The following is a 22,904-nucleotide window of genomic DNA, read 5'->3' as shown; positions in this document are numbered from 1 at the left end:
AGATCACGAAGTCAGGAGATCGAGACCATCCTGGTTAACACAGTGAAACCTTGTCTCTACTAAAAATACCAAAAAAAAAAAAAAAAAAAGAAAAATTAGCTGGGCATGCCTGTAGTCCCAGCAACTCGGGAGGCTGAGGCAGGAGAATCACTTGAACCCAGGAGGCAGAGGTTGCAGCGAGCCAAGATCATGCCACCACACTCCAGCCTGGGCAACAGAGCGAGATTCCATCTCAAAAAAAAAAAAAAAAGAAAAAAGAAATTTAGGAGTCACTGTCACTTTAAACTTATAGCTAAAGTAAGGTGTAAGGTACACATTCAGAAAGTTTAAAGTGAGAGTGACTCTTAAATTTTTTTATCATTAAAATAGAGTGCATTAATAGTGAAGATTGAAGCACCTGACTTTTACATTCAAAATAATATCTTTTTCTTGTGCCTTAAAAGTAGTTAGTTTGCAACTATGCAAGTAAGTGTGCCAGGCTTCAAAAAAAGTCTTTATCAAGTCTTCCATCAAAAAATGGAATCTAGGAAAGAAAATTCTTTATGGAGTAAAAACATTGTAGTGTAATGATCTATTTTGTTGAAGGTTTTCTGATTTAGAAAACCCACAGTTTTATTAACTTTAAAAGTGGATTAAAAGCTGTTTAAAAAAGGAAAAGAAGAGACTACCTTGTAATCTTACCACAAATTAAGATAAACTTTAGCTTTAAGCAGTATTTACTTGTATTTTAGTTGTTAAAAGTGGTATTCATTTTTAACTAATTTTTAGTCTGTTCAAATTTCTATTTTGTTATTTTTACAGGTTGAATGAAATTATAATAAACATAGGGTATTTCCCAAGCATGAAGACATTCTCATTATTTTAACATACAGTAACGTAGTTAACTCTCCATATCCGTGGATTCCACATCTGTGGATTCACCCAAACTTGGATTGAAAATATTCAGAAAAAGGCCAGGCACAATGACTCACACCTGTAACCCCAGCACTTTGGGAGGCTGTCGCGGGCAGATCACCTGAGGTCAGGAGTTTGAGACCAGCCTGGCCAACATGGTGAAACTGCATCTCTACCAAAAATACAAAAATTAGCTGGACGTGATGGCACATGCCTGTAGTACCAGCTACTTGGGAGGCTGAAGCAGGAGAATTGCTTGAACCCAGGAGGTGGAGGTTGCAGTGAGCCCAGATCATGCCATTGCACTCCAGCCTCAGTGACAGAGTGAGACTCCGTCTGAAAAAAAAAAAAAAAAAAAAAACATACAAACTTTAAAAATACAGGATAACAACCATTTACATAACATTTACATTGTATTAGGTATTGTAAGAAATCGAGTTGATTTAAAGAACATGGGAGGTTGGGTGTAGGTTATATGCAAATACTATGCCATTTTATATGAGGGACTTGAGCATCCCCAGATTTCAGTATCTGTGGGGGACCTGGTACCAATCCCCTATGGATACCAAGGGCAACTGTATAGAATAAAGGTCCATAATTCCAGTCCTCATAAACAAGACTAGTTACTTGGCAATTAGTGACCACTTGGTGGTTTTTTTCAAATAAAATATGTTAAATTATATATAATTGGGTTAAATGAACAGTGAGAGCCTACTGGGGCTGACACACTAGGCAGCTTTATATGGAAACACTGGAAGATAGGGCTAGATGTAAGTACTACCCCTACTTTCTCCTGTTCTTCTTTCTTTAAGAGGTTGCAGAGCTAGGGGTCAGAAGTGTTGTGAACAAGTCTTTAGGAAACTAAGACAGGTCCCAGAGGTCCTTTGTAAAGTGTTATGCTATTTGGAATTATTTCATCTCTATGGAATCCTTTACTCTGGGTAGGAATCAAATTCTCTGATGCTTTTTTGGAACTACAGAAACTGTTAACAGTCCCATTGATAAGTTAGTAAATAAGTATATCATTAAGCAACTTTTTCAACGTATGGCCATATTAGACACTACTGGGGACAAACATTGTCATTAGTCCCCAAGTAGCATACCTTCTGACTAGAGAGATTGCCTTTAATATGAAACAGTAAAAGGATAAGCAGTTTATAGTTAAGTGTCAGGTTTGAATTAAAAGTACATTGGGATTTAGAGAAGCTTGCCACATCCTCTTTTTACCCGTAAAGTATAGAATGGGAGACAAGGTGACCAAGGGTGTGAGATACTCTCTGCTTTAAATGAGTTTATTGAGTTGTAAGGATCTTTGTACAAGGAGAAAGCCTTAGGGTATTTGTGCCTAATGGATTGTCTTAGGCCTAGTAGGTATAATTTGAAATATTGGATTGGATAAAATTGATTGGATAAAAGGGAGTCTGGGCCAGGCGTGGTGGCTCACATCTGTAATCCCAGCACTTTGAGAGGCCGAGGCGGGTGGATCATGAGGTTAGGAGATTCAGACCATCCTGGCCAACATGGTGAAACCCCGTCTCTACTAAAAATACAAAAACTAGCTGGGCTTGGTGGCATGCACCTGTGGTCCCAGCTACTCAGGAGGCTGAGCCAGGAGAATCGCTTGAACCTGGGAGATAGAGGTTGCAGTGAGCCAAGATTGTGCCACTGCACTCCAGCCTGGTGACAGAGCAAGACTCCATTAAAAAATAATAATAATAAAATAAAAAAATAAAAGTGGGCAGGGGGTGGGGGAGCGTCCAGAGCTTCCTTCACCTTCTCAAGCCTTTTGGGGACTTGTTGAGAGAGAGAGACAGAGAGAAGGAAAGGGAAGAGAGAAGAGAAGAAGGAAGAAAGAGAGAAGAGAACAGAAACCCGATGGAAAAGTACTTCTGGATAGATACTGATGTAATCTGTGATGATAACCTTTGGAGGATAAAAGCAGAGTCCATACTTTTGCTCCTCATTGCGTGAACCACTTTAATATCTTCCTCCTTCATAGCCTTCATTTCTAAGAAAATGTAATTTTGCAAACCAGTGGGGATCTGATATATGGGCTTTTGGTTTTCAAATTTCAAAAATGCCTTGATCTAGGCAAGCTTTCAACAAGACGTGTTGTGGAGCTTGTCTCACCTTGCATTCTCTTTTTCTGACCTTTTTCTCTTTTGACAATATCTCTTCTTTTAATTAGTATTATTTGTTAGAGTCTTTTTAAAGTTATTAGTCTTTTCTTTTTAGGTTTTGTGTCCTCAGTGTAATCATCCAATTATTCAGTAAAAATGTTCTAAACATGTACTATCTAAAGGCATTGAGAAATTAAAAGAATAAATGGGAAACAGCCCTTTTCTTCCAGTTCACAATCCAGTGGATGAGACATGTAAACAATTGTAGTATGAAGTGATAAAGGTTTTTATAGGGGAAATATAGATGACCACTACTCCAGACTTCTGGAGAAGAAAAAAGACAGGTACGTGAATAAGGGGGAAAATTTTTCTGGGCAGAATAATCAGCATGTGCCAAGGTGCAGAACTATAAAAAAATTGCTATGACCACAGCATGTAGTATGAGATAAGGCTGGACAGTGGGCAGGAGCCAAATTGTATTCACCATAAGCCCTTTTCATGGTAGAAAAGGATTGGAGATTGGGGGAACAAATGGATCCCTTGTATTAAATGAGGTGTGGCTAGGAAGACTGACCCATAGGGTGGTGTGGATAAGAAGGAATAGGAAAGATGAGGTTTGGCATATGATGGACAGGAGGGTGAACCAGAGGTCAGTCCTTTAGTGGACAGGATTCCAGAGTAGTAGTCAGAAGATGGTCAGATAACCAGGAATTTATTCTAGAGGGAACGATGCTGATTTGATAATCTGATATTTAATACACAGAAGGCTGAGAAGCCTGTCCATAACGTGCAGAGAAACTTGATCTTATTTCCTTGTACATAAAGCCCGCCTCCAAACATTTTACTAGGAAAAAATTTAAACATGTAAGAATTAAAAGAATTGTATAGTGGACACTGTATACCTACCACTAACATTTCACAATTTTTGTTACATTTGCTTTCTCACATAGCTGTCCTATCTCATCATCCATCCATCAGTCCATCTTGTTTTTTTATGCATTTCAAAGTAAGTTAAAGACATTGATAAACTTCACCTCTAAATACTTCATGAGTATCATGAACTGTTAATAATATTCAATATTAGTTTATGATTCTTTTGTTGATGTACAATTTATACACCGAAATGTAAGCATTTAAAGAATGATAATTTGATGAATTTTGACAAATGTATACACTTGTGTAATCCAAACTCCAGTGCATACATAGAATATTTTCATAATCCTAGAAAGTTCTTCAAGCTCCTTCTCAGTCGATTCTTGTCCCCATTCCCCAGAGACACCTACTATGCTGTCTTGCTTTCTGGCCTCTCTTCTTTGCTCATGTGTTTATCTATGTCCTCAGCATTATTGCCCCTCATATTTATATTTCTAAATGCAGAATTTGAAGTTACTTGAAATGCATTTCAAATGCCATTTTTCCCACTTGAGTCTCTTCTGATTCATCTTACCAGATAACGTCTTTCCTTCCTTTGGAAGAAACAGTTTATATTGTAACTCCCTTATGGCATGTATCATATTCTTTCTTGGACTGTAGTTTTTTTGTCTGTATCTTATTTCTTCTTCCTTGTTTATAGTGTTTTTGTATATCTTGCATCTTTTAGAGTTGTAAAGAAATTGGGCTGGGTGTGGTGGCTCATGCTTGTAATCCCAGCAATTTGGGAGGTCTAGGTGGGAGGATTGCTTGAGCCCAGGAGTTCAAGACCAGCATAGGCAATATAGTGAGATCCTGTCTGTACCAAAAAAAAAAAAAATTTTTTAATTAGCTAAGCGCCTAAGTGACAGAGCAAGACCCTGTCTCAAAAAAAAAAAAAAAAAAATTGTAGTTCATCTGATTTGAAGGTGCAGCAAAATAAGCAAAAATTTTACCTACCATAATTAGCAAGCACACATAAACTATTTTGTTAACCCTCTTTCAGTAGGACATTTGAGAAGTTTGGACTAAAAATGGAAAAGCTGACTTCATTTTCACAGACGGCACACCTGTAATACATGAAAAAACAGGTTTCAAGAGTACATTCAATTCTGAAGAAGTGTTCCTACCTTCATTCAACAGAGAATCTGTGTTGCAAATTTTGCAGTCAGGCTTGTGGAATGATGTAATGGAGGAAATGATTGTAACTCAATTTTCTTCTTGATTGTACCATTAACTATCACCAGTTTATTGATTATTTGGAAGATGTTAAACTTAAGCATAGAGACTTAGAGACTTAGAGACTTAGAGCATTTTAATATAGCCAAGTAATGGGATTGTGGGAACTCTTTGAGAGTAACTGAGCTACTTCTTCAGCTCAAGGCCTTAATTTTTTTTTTTTTTAAATTAAAGGGTTTGTGGTGTAAAGGGCTTATCAGATACTCATGGGTTTACAAGACTGCTTACTGATGTGACAAGATATTTTGAACACATTGAACTAGAAACTGCAGTGGGAAAATAGGTTCCTTTATTTACTAAGAGAAGAACAAGCCTTTCCACTCAAGTGCCACATGTGGGTTGAGCAGATCGCACTTGGAGGCAACACTTATTTCCCATTGTGGAACTACCCAGTATCAACGGAATTGCTGAGGTTTAATATCGATAGAAATTAAGGAATAATTTTAGAAAAGAAATAATTGATTTTGATGTATTTGATAATACCTGAGGTTTTCATAGTTTTCTGTAAGTACAAACCAAAGGATATGACTGAATGCCTAGGAAATGTCAAGTCACCAAGGGGTTAGAGCAGTGCTACTGCTGCCACCTGAGAATTATATCAGTCCGTGGTGAGATGAGCTGAGCTCAGGAATCTAGAGTAAACTTTTAGAACCTTTATGGCAGTTTGACAAACTATATTTATATCTGTTGAATTTAATAACAAAAAATTGGGATTGCAATATGTATCTTTTATTTCATTTTCTAATTATTCATTAAAAGTTATCTATCTGAAATATGTTAAGGAAAAAAACAACAAACAGGGCTGAGCATGGTGGCTCATGCTTGTAATCCCAGCACTTTAGGAGGCCGAGGTGGGCAGATCACTTGAGGCCAGGAGTTCAAGACCAGCCTGGGCAACATGGTGAAACCTTGTCTCTACAAAAATTACAAAAATTAGCCAGGCGTGGTGGCATATGGCTGTAGTCCCAGATACTCAGGAGGCTGAGGCACGAGAATCACTTGAACCCAGGAGGCAGAGGTTGCAGTGAGCTGAGATCACGCCACTGCACTCCAGCCTGGGTGACGGGGCAAGACCTTGTCTCAAAACAAAAACAAAAAACGGGTATCTCATCTCAGACAGTTCATTGAGTTAGAATCTTTTAGAAGTGCAAGACATCTGGAAATGAACATATGAATCTGAAAATTAGAAATTTCAGGCAATGTGGCAATTCTAGGCAATACTTACGTCCACCTGGTGCTATGAAATACATATTCTGTATTATGGCTAAAAATTAAAAAGGAAATGTATACTTTAGAAAAACTAACAAGGGATTGTATTGCACTACTGTAAATTATTTAAGCTATTCACTGTTCACATCTGTGGATTTTTGGTCATGTGATCCAGTACTGCCAAATTTGGCCACCCTTATCATAGCACAATGCCTTCTACCCAGAATTCAGATGTTTTCTCATAAGAATTAGCAAAAACTAGATAGTCCACTAAATACAGTTGGAATTATTAAAGTAACTTTGAAAGGTAAAGTTTGATAGGTTATTAAATGCCTTATAGCTTCTCCCAAAAGGATATCTGCCTTGTTCTGCTTCGTTAGACTTTGCCAGTCAGGACTTTCTTTGAGCACATGCTACTAAGGTACTACTACTAAGGTAGTAAATTTATTAAATCCTTAGTTTGTTGTTATTTTAATCAGTTGAAACTTTTAGAAAACTAAATATTTTGTTTTAAGGTTTCTAGTAAGTTTCTTGATATAAATTCTATAAGTGATTGTTTATAACTCTCTTCTGATGCTGCAATTACTTCAATAAATTACCCTGAAAATTTACTTTCCAAAGTAGGTGCAGTATGCTATAGTGTCTTCCTTATAGCACTATATACTTCAATAAATTTTTTAAAATTGGCCAGTATAAAAAGAAAGTAATCAGCCATATGGAAATAATAGCATTGTGTCATATTGTTAACTTTCATGTTAGATTTGCAAAATTGAAGTATAATTATGAATAACAAAATAAACACATGTACCATACAACAGTATGCCATGATGTGCTTTTGATATAATGGAAACAATTACTAATAAAATAAGGTGTCTTATGATTTGGAAGAGAGATTTTGTTCTCGGCAGTGGCTTTTCAATTTTGCCAATTTGAAAAGTGGCTATGTTGGTGGATGAGATAGTTATGGAAAAAATGTATACAATCTTTATTCTTAGAACACATGCATTGTCAAACTTTCCTCATGCAAAAGTGAAGCAGGATCCAGATTTAGAAATGTATCTCATTCTGGGGTGGGGGGACAGTAGAACATTTTCTTCACTTCTTTTATCACTTTCATTGGGCAATTCAAGAAATTTACACTCTCAATTTCATTTGGGCTCCAAACACTGCTTCTTGTTGACTCTGCTTTTATTTTTATGAAATATGTATATATTTTAATAAGTCTGTGTGAAACTTACCATGTGGTGGTATTATTTTGTATTTGTTGATGTTTCATTTAAGTGTTGTGCTATATTTTTCATGTGTTCTGTTTTCCAACTAAGTATAGTAGCAAAGTGTTTTAAGAGTATGCCCCCTTCTGTTTTCTTATTTTTTCCTTTCAGAGATTGGAAGGAAACTATAAAACACCATAAACTGTGTTCAGTTTATAGTGAGGGTTCACTGTTGACTGACTAAAAGAGATTTAAAGATCTATGTGATAATAAATTCATAGCAGAATTAGAGAATAATATAGGCATGATTTAAAACGTTGTATAATTATAATACTGTGTTTTTATGGTTTTTTTTTTTTGCAGGAAGATTCTCTGGCAACAGATGATTTCCTTGTAGACTACTTTAATGAATTCCTAAGCCTTCCAGTGAGTTTATTATTATGATCTATTGAATATATATTATCAAAGCAAAATATTTTAATCACTGGATTATCTTGTGAAACCAATTTATCAGGGATAATGCTTTTTAAAAAAATATTAAAGCATTAGGTAAAGGTTTTATCTTTTTACATAATCATTTGGATTTGAATCATATTTAGAAATTATTCTTATTAAAGAAAGCTGGAGTTGTTCTTTTTTTAAATTTTATTATTATACTTTAGGTTTCAGGGTACATGTGCACAATGTGCAGGTTTGTTACATATGTATCCATGTGCCATGTTGGTTTGCTGCACCCATTAACTGGTCATTTAGCATTAGGTATATCTCCTAATGCTGTCCCTCCCCCCTCCCCCCAACCCACAACAGTCCCCGGAGTGTGATGTTCCCCTTCCTGTGTCCATGAGTTCTCATTGTTCAATTCCCACCTATGAGTGAGAACATGCGGTGTTTGGTTTTTTGTCCTTGCAATAGTTTACTGAGAATGATGTTTTCCAGTTTCATCCATGTCCCTACAAAGGACATGAACTCATCATTTTTTATGGCTGCATAGTATTCCATGGTGTATATGTGCCACATTTTCTTAATCCAGTCTATCGTTGTTGGACATTTGGGCTGGTTCCAAGTCTTTGCTATTGTGAATAGTGCCGCAATAAACATACATGCGCATGTGTCTTTATAGCAGCATGATTTATAGTCCTTTGGGTATATACCCAGTAATGGGATGGCTGGGTCAAATGGTATTTCTAGTTCTAGATCCCTGAGGAATCGCCACACTGACTTCCACAATGGTTGAACTAGTTTACAGTGCCACCAACAGTGTAAAAGTATTCCTATTTCTCCACATCCTCTCCAGCACCTGTTGTTTCCTGACTTTTTAATGATGACCATTCTACCTGGTGTGAGATGGTATCTCATTGTGGTTTTGATTTGCATTTCTCTGATAGCCAGTGATGATGAGCATTTTTTCATGTGTTTTTTGGCTGCATAAATGTCTTCTTTTGAGAAGTGTCTGTTCATGTCCTTCTCCCACTTTTTGATGGGGTTGTTTGTTTTTTTCTTGTAAATTTGTTTGAGTTCATTGTAGATTCTGGATATTAGCCCTTTGTCAGATGAGTAGGTTGCAAAAATGTTCTCCCATTCTGTAGGTTGCCTGTTCACTCTGATGGTAGTTTGTTTTGCTGTGCAGAAGCTCTTTAGTTTAATTAGATCCCATTTGTCAATTTTGGCTTTTGTTGCCATTGCTTTTGGTGTTTTAGACATGAAGTCCTTGCCCACACCTATGTCCTGAATGGTATTGCCTAGGCTTTCTTCTAGGGTTTTTATGGTTTTAGGTCTAACATGTAAGTCTTTAATCCGTCTTGAATTAATTTTTGTATAAGGTGTAAGGAAGGGATCCAGTTTCAGCTTTCTACATATGGCTAGCCAGTTTTCCCAGCACCATTTATTAAATAGGGAATCCTTTCCCCATTTCTTGTTTTTGTCAGGTTTGTCAAAGATCAGATAGTTGTAGATATACGGCATTATTTCTGAGGGCTCTGTTCTGTTCCATTGATCTATGTCTCTGTTGTGGTACCAGTACCATGCTGTTTTGGTTACTGTAGCCTTGTAGTATAGTTTGAAGTCAGGTAGCGTGATGCCTGAAAGCTGGAGTTTTTCTAACCATTAAAAAGCATTCTGTACAAACTCTGGTTCAGCTGTATTTGGCACCATGTTAGGCTTTTTTTTTTTTTTGAGACAGTGTGTTGCTTTGTTGCCCACACTGGAGTGCAGTGGTATGATCACAGCTCGCTGCAGCCTCAACTTCTCAAACTCAAGCGATCCTCTTGCCTCCCAAGTAGCTGGAACTACAGACATGTGCCATGATGCCAAGCTAAGAGACTTTTGACAGAGATAATAAGGACAAAACATCAAAAAAGTCAAGGAACTAATTTTTTGCTTTCAAGCAATTATTTTCATCCTCTTGGATGGATCTTAAAGTGGAATTTGTATTTAAGGCAACTAGAGTTTTATATCAGTAGTAAATAGGACTTGGCACACTGTTGTTGGTGTAACATAGATTGATGCCAATTAATAGTTTCAGTCATAGACAGCAGTAACATGTATTGTGAGTATTAAGGGATGTCCTAGTCCATATAGTCTATGCTGCTATAACAGAATAACTGAGATTGGGTAATGTATAAGGAATGGAAATTTATTGGGCTCACAGTTCTAGAAGTTGAAAAGTCCAAGATCAAGGGGCTGCATCTGGTGAGGGCCCTCCTCCCACATCATGCCATGGTGGAAGGGCAAACAGAGATTAAGAGAATAAGGGAGAAAGAGGGGCACTGACCTCACTTTTATAACAAACTTTAAACAGTTTTATAACACTCTCTTGATAACCAACCCACTCTCAAGATAACACATTAATCTATTCAGGAGAGCAGAGCCCTCATGACCTAATCATTTCTTTTTAGGCCCCACCTCCCAACACTGTTGCATTGGGAATTAAGTTTTCAACACATGAAATTTGGGGGACACATTCAAACCACATCAAGGAATTGGAGAAAAGTGAAATGAGGGGTCGTAAAAAGACCTATCTTGTATGAAAATAAAGTTAATAAGGAATGCTGGTTAAAAGACATATAAGAAAAGGTTTTTGCTATTGTGTTTTGAAACTGTTTTCCAGGGAAAATTTGAAACATAAAAAAAAAAAACCACAGGTAATTTTAAAGGGAGTGTACCATAAATGTGAAGTCTCTGAAAGCCTGAACGCTGGAAATACCTTTTGAAGGGAAAGTACTATTCAGTACCTTCTTGTGTAGATTAGTTATATATATATATATATATATATATATATATATATATATATATATATATATGCGCGCATGCATGCATGTTTGTTTTGTGATTTTTTTTTTCTAAAATAATTTTGTACTCTCTCTGTTGGGCATAGCTAGGTCTCTGGACCCATTATGGAAGTTAGATTGACACATCAAAGCCCCTGCTCCCTTTCCAAGAACAAGCCTGAGCAACACCACAGGATATTCAAGGAGTTCTTGTTTGGTCTGACTCTCTAACTTTTGTTGTCCAGTTGTATATTATATAAGACCCAGTAGCATCACAAAATTGCCAGAATTTTGCTTTTCCAGATTACGTAGTCTTTCCCGTGGGCTCTGCAATCTCCACTCTCCCTCCAAAACAAGTACATTTTTGTGAAATTTTAAATAGAAAAATCTCTATATAGATCTAATGTCGGTTTCTTAACATTTACATTTCAGTGTCTTGGGATTTGTGATTACATTGACTTGTTTTGGAAAAGAAATAAATTCTCTTAACTTTCTTTTTCAAAAAATCTATTTTAAGTTATAGAAGTGACATAACAATAGTATAGACAGTTTACCAAAATTGTGATAATCCTGCTACCCAGTCAGAATAGACATTGCCATTTTTCTGTTTCCTGTCAGACTTTAGGTGACATGACAGTGTGATTTCGATTGAATTCTATGTAGTAATGTTTTTATCCCTCCTGAGCAAGACCTGAAGTTTGACCCCTTCGTGTGTCCCAAGCACTCACCTGGGCTGCCTTTTTTCTGCTTTCTATCTCTCCAAATCCTTCTGTTTTTACCTCCTCTTTTTTTTTTTTTTGAGTTCCTCTGGCATCTATATTCAGGAGTTCCTCTTGCATCTATATTCAGGATTGCACAGTCTACCAATTAATTACCCATTCTTCACATTACAAGACAAGAGAAGAGAAAATGTTGTCACGGGTTTTCAAAAAGAATCTGGGGACAAGGAGGAGAAAGAATGATGTATTTTCAAACTAAGTGTCTGGCAAAATTCTAGAACAGATGAGTAATGTTTGGTTTATGAGCACTTAGCTAAGAATTAGAAGCCAGTATGGGTTTACTGAGAGTAAGTATGCCAAACTAATCTTTCTTTTTTTGGATAGTTATAGACTGGTATTTTAGGGAACCATAAATTAATGTATTATGATTTTGATAAAGTATTATAAAAATAATAAATTGAATCATGTTACTTCCTGCTCTGTTCAAAACCCTGTCTAGGGACTTCTCATTACACTAAGAATAAAATCCAGAATCCTATATGATCTGGCTCTTGCTATCTCTTGATCTCTTGATCTTTATTTTCTACTTATTTTCTCTACTTACTTTCCAACCTGACTGACTGTCTTTATGCTTCTCAAACATGAATATGCCAAATATACTCAGGGTCTTTCTACCTGGCATGCTCCTCTCTGAGATACCTGTATCACTTTCTCCCTGACTTAAATCCCTTCTGTTTAGAAAGCCTTCCCTAACAACCCTATCTAAAATAACAATCTCAACACATGCTCCACTTATAGTGCTTTGTCTCCAAAGACCTTATCATTATCTGTGAAATTAGTTTTCAAATATTTGAACTGGTTCACTAGCCATAACCAGCAGGGGTTGATTTTTAATAACCTACAGATTGAATTCCAAATTTGCTAGTATACAATTCAAGATCCTTTGTAATTTGGCTTCAACTTAATCTTTCTAGCTTTATATCTCATTTCACATTGCTTTTGCCATCCTGCATACTCTTTCCTGCCTCCCCTAGCCCACCAATCTGTCTTGACCACACTTATTCTTCCCATGCTCAAATCTCACCATATAATTGTTGGTATTAGGAGTGAGAGAACTGTGTTTGATTCCAGCTTTTCCACTCTTACCGGCATGATCTTAGAAACCTTGCTTACCTAATTCCTCGATTTCTTTCTCTGTGAAGACAATATGACTATCTTACAAGATTACTATCAAGTGAGGTAATGTATATTAAGCTCCTGGCACAAGTTTAGTGCTTCACTTTTCTTTTCCTTCACTAATTAGACTATCTCGTCCTCCATTCCTGCAGCATAACAGGCAATCATTCTTTAATGGGATTGGTGGATGGTCAATCTAGAGGATAATCTTATGTGCCAAACAAATCTGTCATTGGCTTTGCCTTTTTAAAACTACTTTTATCAGAGACTTGGATGAAAAGTTGCAAGTTCCAGTATTAGGTCACTCATCTAGTAAATAATGGTCCACACAGGTTCAGATGGCTCAAAACTTTTAATTGTCCCATCATGCTATGATGTCTATAGAACTGGCAGCAGAGGAGTAAACTAATGATTTGGATAAGAGAATCTGGTCTTGTTTTTATCCCAATAGTGTGAAATGGACCAAAACAAACAAAGCTAATGTGGTTTTAGGGGTCATTAATAGAAATGTAGTCAAGATCAAGAAAAATATTAGTCTGGAGCACAGAAGGCACTCAATAAATGTTTCTTTGAATAGGGTGGAATTGTCAGACTGCACTTAGACTGTTGTGTTCCATTTTTGGTGCCATATGTTAAGAGCTGCTATGCCAAACCAGACTCAGGGAGACTTAGCCAATGATCACTCTGGAAACCATGTCAAATGAAGAGTTGAGAGAAGTTTGGTGTTTAACCTGGCATGGGAATGGGTGGCAGGAGTGAAATGGAGTAGTCCCTTTCAAATATTTTATGATTTGATTGAGGAAGAAGGGTTAACGTATTCTGTGAAAATAGAGTGCAGAACCATGGCCAGCATTTATGAGAGAAATTGATTTGATTTTCACTCACTATAAGAAGGAACTTTAGAATTTGTTTTCTGACAATTAAATGGGCTGACTCGTGAAGGGGTGAACTTGGAGGTATTCAAGTAGAGGTTAGAAAATCATCTTATGAGAGTATCGTGTGTGTGTGTGTGTGTGTGTGTGTGTGTGTGTGTGTATCTCATGTATCTCTATGTATATATATCTATGGTGGAAGATTGGACTTTCTTGACCAGAGAAAATTTCCTTCTTCTCTGTTTATTTTATCTCAGGAGCTACATTGTAAATTTCCTGGGGGCAAGGACAGGTCTTTTCTGTATCTCCCAAAGCTTCTTGATTGTGATTCTGTTTTTATTTCAACATCTTCCATGTAAGATCCTTAGTATAAACAAGTAAACCTTCTAATCTTTCTCCTGCCTCCTTTCTTCACCCACCTCCACCCTCAGCCCCCACCAAAAGCAATAGCCTAAGCCCTAGAGTGTAGATATAGATTATAGGGCCCTTAGGTCATCTCTGAGATGACTTCTGAGACTTTTTCCCTATCTGTAATGATATGCCTAAGGTCCCATAACCAGATTGTGGTAGAAATGGGCCTAGGGATCAGGCATTCTGGGCCCTACACTATTTCTTTCCATTACACCATTATATCCTTGGGACACATTGTAAGATCCTGAAACTGGTGGCTGGTAGCCTGCCTCCATGTTATTTTTTGATGAGGGGAATCCAGGACAGTTGCTGCTATTATAAATGATTACGGCACTTTCCAAATCCTAGCTTTCATAACTTCATTCCGTTTGTTCTTGTGCCAAGTTCACATTCAGATATTGTTTTCATTTGGTGTCTGGGAGGTTTTTCGCTGTCAACTCTTTATGGACAAGTGTTTGCTTATTAAGTTTTCTTCTGTGCTATAGTGTGAAAACATTTTTTTCCTTTTGGCTTTGTTTTGTATGTTTTATGCTTAGTGACTGTTGTGGGATTGAGTAGATGAGCCCACATAGATTTAGGTTTGTCCTCTGTGGGTGGTTTCAAATGTTTGTGACATTTATAGTTTGCAGAAGCTGAAGGGGTGGCCTGTTCTATACCCTCCTCGCAAGGATAGGTATGTCATGTGTTTGCCAGACCATGCTTAGCTATGTGCTGTTGGTATTTTACCATAACTTCTTTTTTAGACTGATTCTCCACACTTTTTAAAATCTGTAAACAATTATAATTTCTTGCAGCTTTATGAAGGAGTTATATGCTAGATGGACTGTTGCGGGGGGCCAGTGGGGAGAGAGAGAGAGTATATTTTGGGGGAATGCATGGGATGAAGGGGGATGAAGGGTTTGGGTCTTCTCTTGCCAAAATCTAAATACTCAGAAATTGATTTTTGCAGGTGTTGATAAAGCTCTAGGAAACTGCTTAGTTCAGTGTTTATACCTCTGGGTGTTTTCATAAGACTTGTAGCTCAAAAATACAGCACTCAAATTACCTAACTCATTTATTAACTAAGGATATTTTCTATACATTTTATGTGGCACATTATTCATTTCATCCTATTGGTGAATATGTCTAGTAAACAGTTTATGGTTAAACATCTAAAATGACAGTAAAGCTTAGATTAAAAGAAGTTGTTATTGGTAACTGACTTGTTACATTCAAGTAGTCAGATGTTTTCCATTCACTGACTAGGGATGCATGTTTAAAATATAGCTTTGGAGCTCAATTAGTAAAGACAGAGTTGGAGCAGAGATGAACATGTATTAAATTAACCTAGTCATTAGTTTTTAATTTAAATACTGTTCAGCTAAATAATTTGGCACCCGGTAAGTTTCACTGGTGCTGGGCTGGCAGTTTAAGCACATCACTAATTATTCACAGGTTTTTTTTCTCTTCCCTTTTCAAAGAAATGTGGAACCAGCAATTTACTCTGGTAAAAATATTTTCATGCACTTGCTTTTTCTGTGAAAATATTTTTCACACATGGATGACTAGTACCACAAAGTTAGCTTTCACCACCTTCAGGTCAATTCATTTTGGAATATTTGGAAAATGATATCCTTGAAATAAGAAAATTAACTAAGGAAAAGAGCAGTCTGTAACAGCTTGTGGAGGATTGGGTTTGAGGCTCAAACTGAAGGTTTTTCCTGTTATATGATTTAAGGTTGAGCATTCTCTAAATCAGCCAACTTAGCATTTTGGAGAAGAGACTTTCTACATCATTCATTTCTGTCTCCCATACCCTATGTGTCTTGTATTGTTACTTACTAAACTATAGGAGTTTTATAGATAAGCTTAGAAATGGTTAAAACAAAGGACCTGATGTTTAAGAGAGCTTCTTTTTAAGCAAACAACAGGAATTTGGGTACTAATGAAAGACGAGGGCTCTTTCTCCTGGGTATCAAACACAGACGGCTGGCACCACCTCATATACGAATACCCATGAGAATCAGCATGAAGTAACCAACAGAATGTGGCTTTGCAGTTTGTCTTCATCTAGATTCTGCCTCTCCTCAGCTAAAAACTTCAGTGGCTCCTCCTTGTTGTAAAGCAGTGATTCTTAAACATGTGCATGCGTTAGAATGATCAGAGGGCTTGTTAAAACTCAGAATGCTGAGCTCCTTCCCCAGAGATTTTGTTATACAGAGGGGACCGATAAGTTGCTTATCTTTCTTTTTTCTTTTCAACTTTTATTTTAGATTCAGGGGTGTACATGTGCAGGTTTGTTACCTGGGTATATTGCGTCATGCTGAGCCTTAGGATATGAATGATCCCTTCACCTAAGTACAGAGCATAGTACCCGGTAGTTTTTCAGCCCTTATCTCCATCCTTCCCTCTCCCATCTAGTTGTCCCCAGTGTCTATTGTTGCCATTTATGTCCATGAGCACTAGATGTTTAGCTCCCACTTATAAGTGAAAACATATGGTGTTTGGTTTTCTGTTCCTATGTTAATTTGCTTAGGAGGGAATTTGTATTTCTAACAGGATCTCAGGTGATGGTGATGTTGCTGATCTAGGAACCACCCTATGAGAATCATTGGTTCAACAGTGTAAGTTGAGAGTTACAGCATACAATAGTAGGTCCTCAATGAACTCATCCTTTCTCTCCAGTCTTATTTCTGCTATTCTCCCTTAAAATATTAAAGTTAAATATGTCTCACTGCTTGCATTTCACCAGATGTAACCTATTATTTTGTGCTCTTGTATCTTTTATTTTTATTTTTAATTTTTGTGGGTACATGGTAGGTGTCATACTCCTTTATCTTGATGCATTGGCTGTTACTTTTGCTGAATTCCCCTCTTCTCCCTTGTCTACCTGACATTGCCTGTTCATTCTTAAAATTCAACTCTAGCAGCCCACTTTCTCTATACATCTTCCTTAATTTCCAGAATATATTAATAGTTAATCCTTCCGTGCCATCACATTACTTTGTACGTTCTTCTATTGTGCTTGTTCTGTGTTAAACTGGAGTTCAATATACATCCATTCTTATTCAAATTGAGCTACTCATGTTCTGCAGAGAGAGTGAGGTTTAAAGAGTGACAATGATTTTGTCTGTTGTACCAATCTATGTGTATGTGCCCTGGAGATGATGTGAGATGGAAGATGAGAAACTGCCATTCCATCAATGAGTGTCATCCTTCCTGCCTCTTACAGTATGTTGTCATATCATCATGCTAAGGGTGATTCTAGTGTTAAACATACAAATTTTGTGTACAGCGTGAGCTTTAAACACAAGTCCATCCCTTCATCCAGTCCCTAACTGAAGAATCAGTGACCCGTTTCAATCCAGAGAAACAACTGACTCATGAACTTTTTGAGAACATTGTTGAAGACAACTTTATGGATGTTTTCAAGATTTCAAGGGATAATCTTGACTAAATATGATTTCACCTTATATGCTGACTTTCATATCCCTTCCCCTCATAGGATGGGTCTTTATTGCCTATTTATATTTACTTATCTGTCTTCCTCTCCTGGATTATGTGTGCTCTGAGGCAGGATCTGTGTCTTTTTCATTTCATTTGGGGCCTTGTGGAGGATGCCCTGTATTGGCTCACTCAATATATTAAATAGGATATTATGATAATAATAATTAAATTCTTATTGAATAAATGAATGAGCTAACAAAGGAATAGTGGGGCTGAGTGATCTTACTAAAGAGCAGAAGATACAGACTTTTTTCCTGGAACGTCCATCATGGACTGATGGAGTATCAAACATGGAAATCACCTTGGGTTTATCTAGCTACAGCTTCTTTTTACTGATATGTCTCAGAAAGGCAAAGTGCTCTGCCCAACATTTCTTCCATTTTTAATCATTCTGTTTATCTTTCTCTGGATAGTTTCTAGTTTAGCCAAATCCCTTTTAAAGTGTGATAACCAGACCAGACATAATATTCTAGTATTGCTACCCTTGTCACTGGGGACATATTTGCCCTTGGCATTTGCATTTATACAAGTTTTAGTTTATTTCGGTATTTTGTTGACTCTTCATCATAGACAAAATTGAAAGATCATGTACTTGTTCCTTCAAGGGCAGAAATAATGTTTTATTCATCTTTGTATCCTCTAGGTTTAGGGCAATAACTGGCACTTGGTAATTCAAACATTTTGCTATTGGTAAAATGAATTACTGAGAGAAGCTTTGAAACAGTTGTTTGCCACTTTTATCATCTTAGAATCATAGTGCTTTTAAGGACCTTCCAAGATCTAAGCTAAAGCATGGCTTTTCAAATACAAAAACACTTATTTACCACTGGAAAGGTCTCTGTTCCATTATAATTAATTCCATAGAAAGAAATTCTTAAGTTTAAAAAGTATAAACATTTTTACATATACATTCACATTTCTTTTTTTTATAATAAATAGAAACATTGCATGCCATTTTATTATAAACATAATTCCAGTTTTCCTTTTGTTGTTTTTACTGTGTCGTTTCTGTAAAGTACTTCTTTTTGACCAGTTCCTCTTCTCGCTTTCATGTACTTAGATACACTTTCTTCCTCAGAATGGATACCCTGCCTTTTCCGTACTACATTCAGAATTCAAGTATTTTTGTAAGTGCATACGAGTAGCACAACCTAAATCACACGTGAAATTGTAGCTGTAGGGAGTCTTGAGAAATAAAGTTTTTACTTTTCCAGGCTTTGCATTTCAGGAGGTTGGAATGGATCCTGAGTGAGCCAGTCCACAGCACCCACAGTAAGCCTTAACTAAAATTATGTGGCCGGGCGTGGTGGCTCATGCCTGTAATCCTAGCACTTTGGGAGGCCAAGGTGGACAGATCATGAGGTCAAGAGATCAAGACCATCCTGGCCAACATGGTAAAACCTCATCTCTACTAAAAAATAGAAAAATTAGTTGGGCGTCGTGGCGCCCAGATACTTGGGAGGCTGAGGCAGGAGAATCGCTTGAACTCAGGAGGCGCAGGTTGCAGTGAGCCGAGATCACGCCACTGCACTCCAGCCTGGCGACAGAGCAAGACTCTGTCTCAAAAAAAAAAAAAAAAAAAAAAAAAAAAAGAAAAAGGAAATTATGCGTCTGTTCTAGGTTTAAAGCAGTTGCATAGTCATAACTCCAGAGTTCTGTTGTAAGCTCATTAGGGGACTTGCTGTAAAGCCATGAAGAGTTCATTTAGCCTTTCTCAGCTGCAGTTTTGCTTTTTATGTTAAATATAAAAGTAATTGTTGGCTGGGAACAGTGGCTCATGCCTGTAATCCCAGCACTTTGAGAGGCCAAGGCAGGTGGATCACGAGGTCAAGAGATTGAGACCATCCTGGCCAACATGGTGAAACCCCACTTCTACTAAAAATACAAAAATTAGCTGGGCATGGTGGTGTGTGCCTGTAGTCCCAGCTACTCGGGAGGTTGAGGCAAGAGAATCGCTTGAACCCAGGAGGCAGAGGTTGCAGTGAGTCGAGATCACGCCACTGCACTCCAGCCTGAGGACAGAGCAAGACTCAGTCTCAAAAAAACCCCAAAAGTAATTGTTAACTGCCTGCTTTGAATCCTGCCCTGGTCCCTGCATGTGACGGGGACAGTATCCCATCCAGAGAGTTAATAATTTTTACACAAAACCTGGTTGCGATGTGATAGCAGTAGCTCTGAGATAACAGCCAGTCTCCCCAGAGTGTGGTGATGGTTCTGCTTCTGGAATGTGAGCAGCCAACCCCACCAGCTCATGAGCTGGCAAGCAACCATTGCATCCTCCAGACTGCTCCAGAACCTTTCTAAAATACAAATTAGAAGTAACTATGTTACTTTCCTACTTAGGGTATTCATATGCCTCCCTGTTTCCTAGAGGGTTAAGATAAAGCCCGTACTTCTTAAAATGGCATGCAAAGCCTTTCGTGATCTGGTTATGCTACGTTATCTACTTCAAGTCTTTTTTCTCTGTTCCTTAAACTATTCCAACTATGGCTATTCTTGTTCTAATCCGGCTGCGTAGAGTTACCCACATACACCATGTTGCTTCATGCCTCTGTGCCCTTACTAGTAAAACCAGGGTAGATAAGAGTATAGACTTTGGAATCAAAATGCTTTGTTTGAATCACAGCTACCCTAACTTCATAGGACTATTGCGTAACAAAGTACTTGGTGTAGAGAAGTGGTCAGTACACACTAATTTTGTCATATGTGAGGCAGTGTATTAAAGAGGAAATGTTCTGTCTTTGGGACCAGACAGACTCGTTTCCATAACCCTGATCATCTAGCACTTTATAGCTCTGAGTCCATGGACCATCACTTAGCCATCCCTACCATCAGTTTTTTGTAAAGAGCTATGTCAGGAATGTGGAAGGATTGAAGAGAGGGCTTTTAAAGTGTCCATCATGACCTTTAACCTAAGGGAATTAATGCAGGAACAGAAAACCAAATACCACATGTTCTCACTTACATGTGGGAGCTAAACATTGAGCACACACGGACACAAAGAAGGGAGCAATAGACCTACTATTATAGGGGCCTACTTGAGGATGGAGAGTGGAAGGAGGGTGAAGATTGAAAAACTGCCTGTTGAGCGTTATGCTGCTTACCTGGGTGACAAAATTATCTAGTACACCAAACCCCTGCAACATGCAATTTGCCCATGTAACAAATCTGCACATGTACCCCTTAAACCTAAAATAAAAGTTGGAAAGAAAAAAAATAAAGTGTCCATCATGCCTAGCACATGATAGACATTCAGTAAATAGTCCTTATCATCTTCGTTATTTCTGCCAACTATACCTTAACTACTCACTACTACTAAGTAAGATTGATTACTAGGGTCTTAGGGTATCAATAGCCCCTCCTAATTTTTTTACTTGAGCACTTTTTACTTGATTAGTAGGAAATGTTTTATTTATCCATTGAACTAACTAATTAACATTCTTTGCTTTGGATTGTCACAGTTTTGTGTTCCTCTGGCTACCAGGTCAGAGGGTAGGAGGCAAAAAAAAGAAAGGAAAACAATGAAAGTCAAGCTTGTTCTCTTGTTCCATGGATACTCAGAACTAGAAGAAATGTTTTCCAGATGGTCTTTCACTTTATACAGCTTAATTTCTCCTACCCCCATTAATATTTGATGTCATTCTTTACCAAGTTTAATTAATTTCCTTTCTCCAACCAGATAAATCTGATCTGTGATATCAGCAGACTCTTTTTTCTCTTTAGTTCAGTGATAGCATAGTTTAGGGATACTATTTATGTCATTTAGGTAAATGGTGCCTGTTTGAATCCCATGTTTGAAAGACAGATGCAGTGGGCAACTAATGAAATATATCTATTGAAGAAACTTTATCTGCAATTTATGGGTAATTCTTTCTTACTCATTGAGCAATACTTATCATTTAGGGAGAAACTCTTAGTCCTAAGGCTTTTGAGACTGTGGGCTGACATTCGTCTTGAATTCTATCATCTATGTACTTTAAATTCCTCAGAAGGGGAGACAGTCAGACCTTAGAGATGTGATATTATCTGACATTAAAATTTAAATATATATATATATATACACACACACACACACATATATACACATCCTTCTAGTTCCAATTTTACTATGAAATTCTGCCACTTTTAAAATTATGACTATAGTATATCTAGCAATCCCTTAGTAAAACTTGAATTAATGTTCTACTTAGAACACTTACTGATCCAAGGGGAAGAGTTTAATGTCTTCTACCACTCGCCTAAGCATGTGTAAGTTAATCTACATGAGTAGTCATTTCACTGAAGGTACCCTAAAATAAATGAATATTCTGAAAAAGGGACCTGATTCTAGATTTGGAGGACAAATGGGAAAAGACATGGCCAATTCACCGTTTACTTCTTACGGAAGTGGAGGCCCCAGAGATGTTCAGTGATTTACCTAGAGTCACAGAGGTACTTATTGGCAAGCTGGCATTCAAACTCAAGACTCCTGACTATTGTATATCAACTGACTGGCTTTAAATAAAAGTTGGCAGCATTTAGAATTACTGATAAAAGCCTCAGAAATGTTATTTTCTTCTCTCTTTTTTGTCACAGTGCAAAGTGCGAAGGTGTTGAAATAGTCTTAACTAAAGAACATATTGTACTTAAATTTCTCCTTTTGGACAAGGGAGATTGTTAGCCTTCATGGCTCCTAAGGATGAAAGACAATGGGAGCATTATTTCTTCCTTTACTCATTCTTCTCTAGTGATCCACCCCCTTCTAAGAATAACATTGCTTTGTAGAGCCAGGTATGTATTTCTCTCCAGTTTCAAATAATCACAGAGGTAAGATATTTATACAAAGGGAATTTCTGCCATAGCATACCCTGACACTTGTACATAAGTGCATTGGCAAGGAAGAGTTTAGTGGATTCCCTGACCTCTACCCGGGGGATTTCCTAGCTCCTAAAAAGGAAGAGGTAATGATAAAAAACACAAAACTCTGTGAAGTATGCATGTATGTATGTAAACCACAAGTCTTCTTACAGACCATGAGTTTCCAGGTTTAAAACATGTTTTAATTTCCACAAATTTATATTGCAGACCTTTTCAGAGGCAATTAGATTTAATGCAGATTATGGAGTTTTTGAAGTAGTTAATGATGCTCCACAACTTCTGGAAAAGCAACTGAAAAAAATTCTACAAAACCAGCAACCTCGAAATCCCATTTATGATGTTGTAAGGAAAGGAAAGAATGAGGTTAAACCTGTTCAAATGAATGCCCCCGATGAAGATGAGACCATTAATGTCAACTACAATATTATGGTAAGAAAGTATACTGTTTTATCTTGTTAGATAGATAAAGCATTTGGTGAAATTAACATGAGTTTCCTTAGGCTTCCCTTTTTGAAGTGTAGCTACATTTATTAAC

The 22,904-nt window shown here is 37.3% G+C and overlaps 1 protein-coding gene across 2 annotated transcripts in view; it reads left to right on the top strand.

The window, feature by feature from the left end:
* The window catches only part of RGS22 (regulator of G protein signaling 22), a 159,126-nt gene that overhangs the window by 4,599 nt on the left and 131,623 nt on the right, over positions 1–22,904 (top strand). For both annotated transcript variants that reach the window (XM_003256057.4, XM_003256056.2), the window contains exons 3-4: positions 7,946–8,008; positions 22,577–22,798. In XM_003256057.4, the coding sequence (XP_003256105.1) occupies positions 7,946–8,008; positions 22,577–22,798 (285 nt within the window). The remainder of the gene's footprint in view (positions 1–7,945; positions 8,009–22,576; positions 22,799–22,904) is intronic.

Source organism: Nomascus leucogenys, chromosome 16, assembly GCF_006542625.1.
Source record: "Nomascus leucogenys isolate Asia chromosome 16, Asia_NLE_v1, whole genome shotgun sequence".
Classification (NCBI taxonomy): domain Eukaryota; kingdom Metazoa; phylum Chordata; class Mammalia; order Primates; family Hylobatidae; genus Nomascus; species Nomascus leucogenys.
This window is presented reverse-complemented; position numbering and strand designations above follow the sequence as displayed.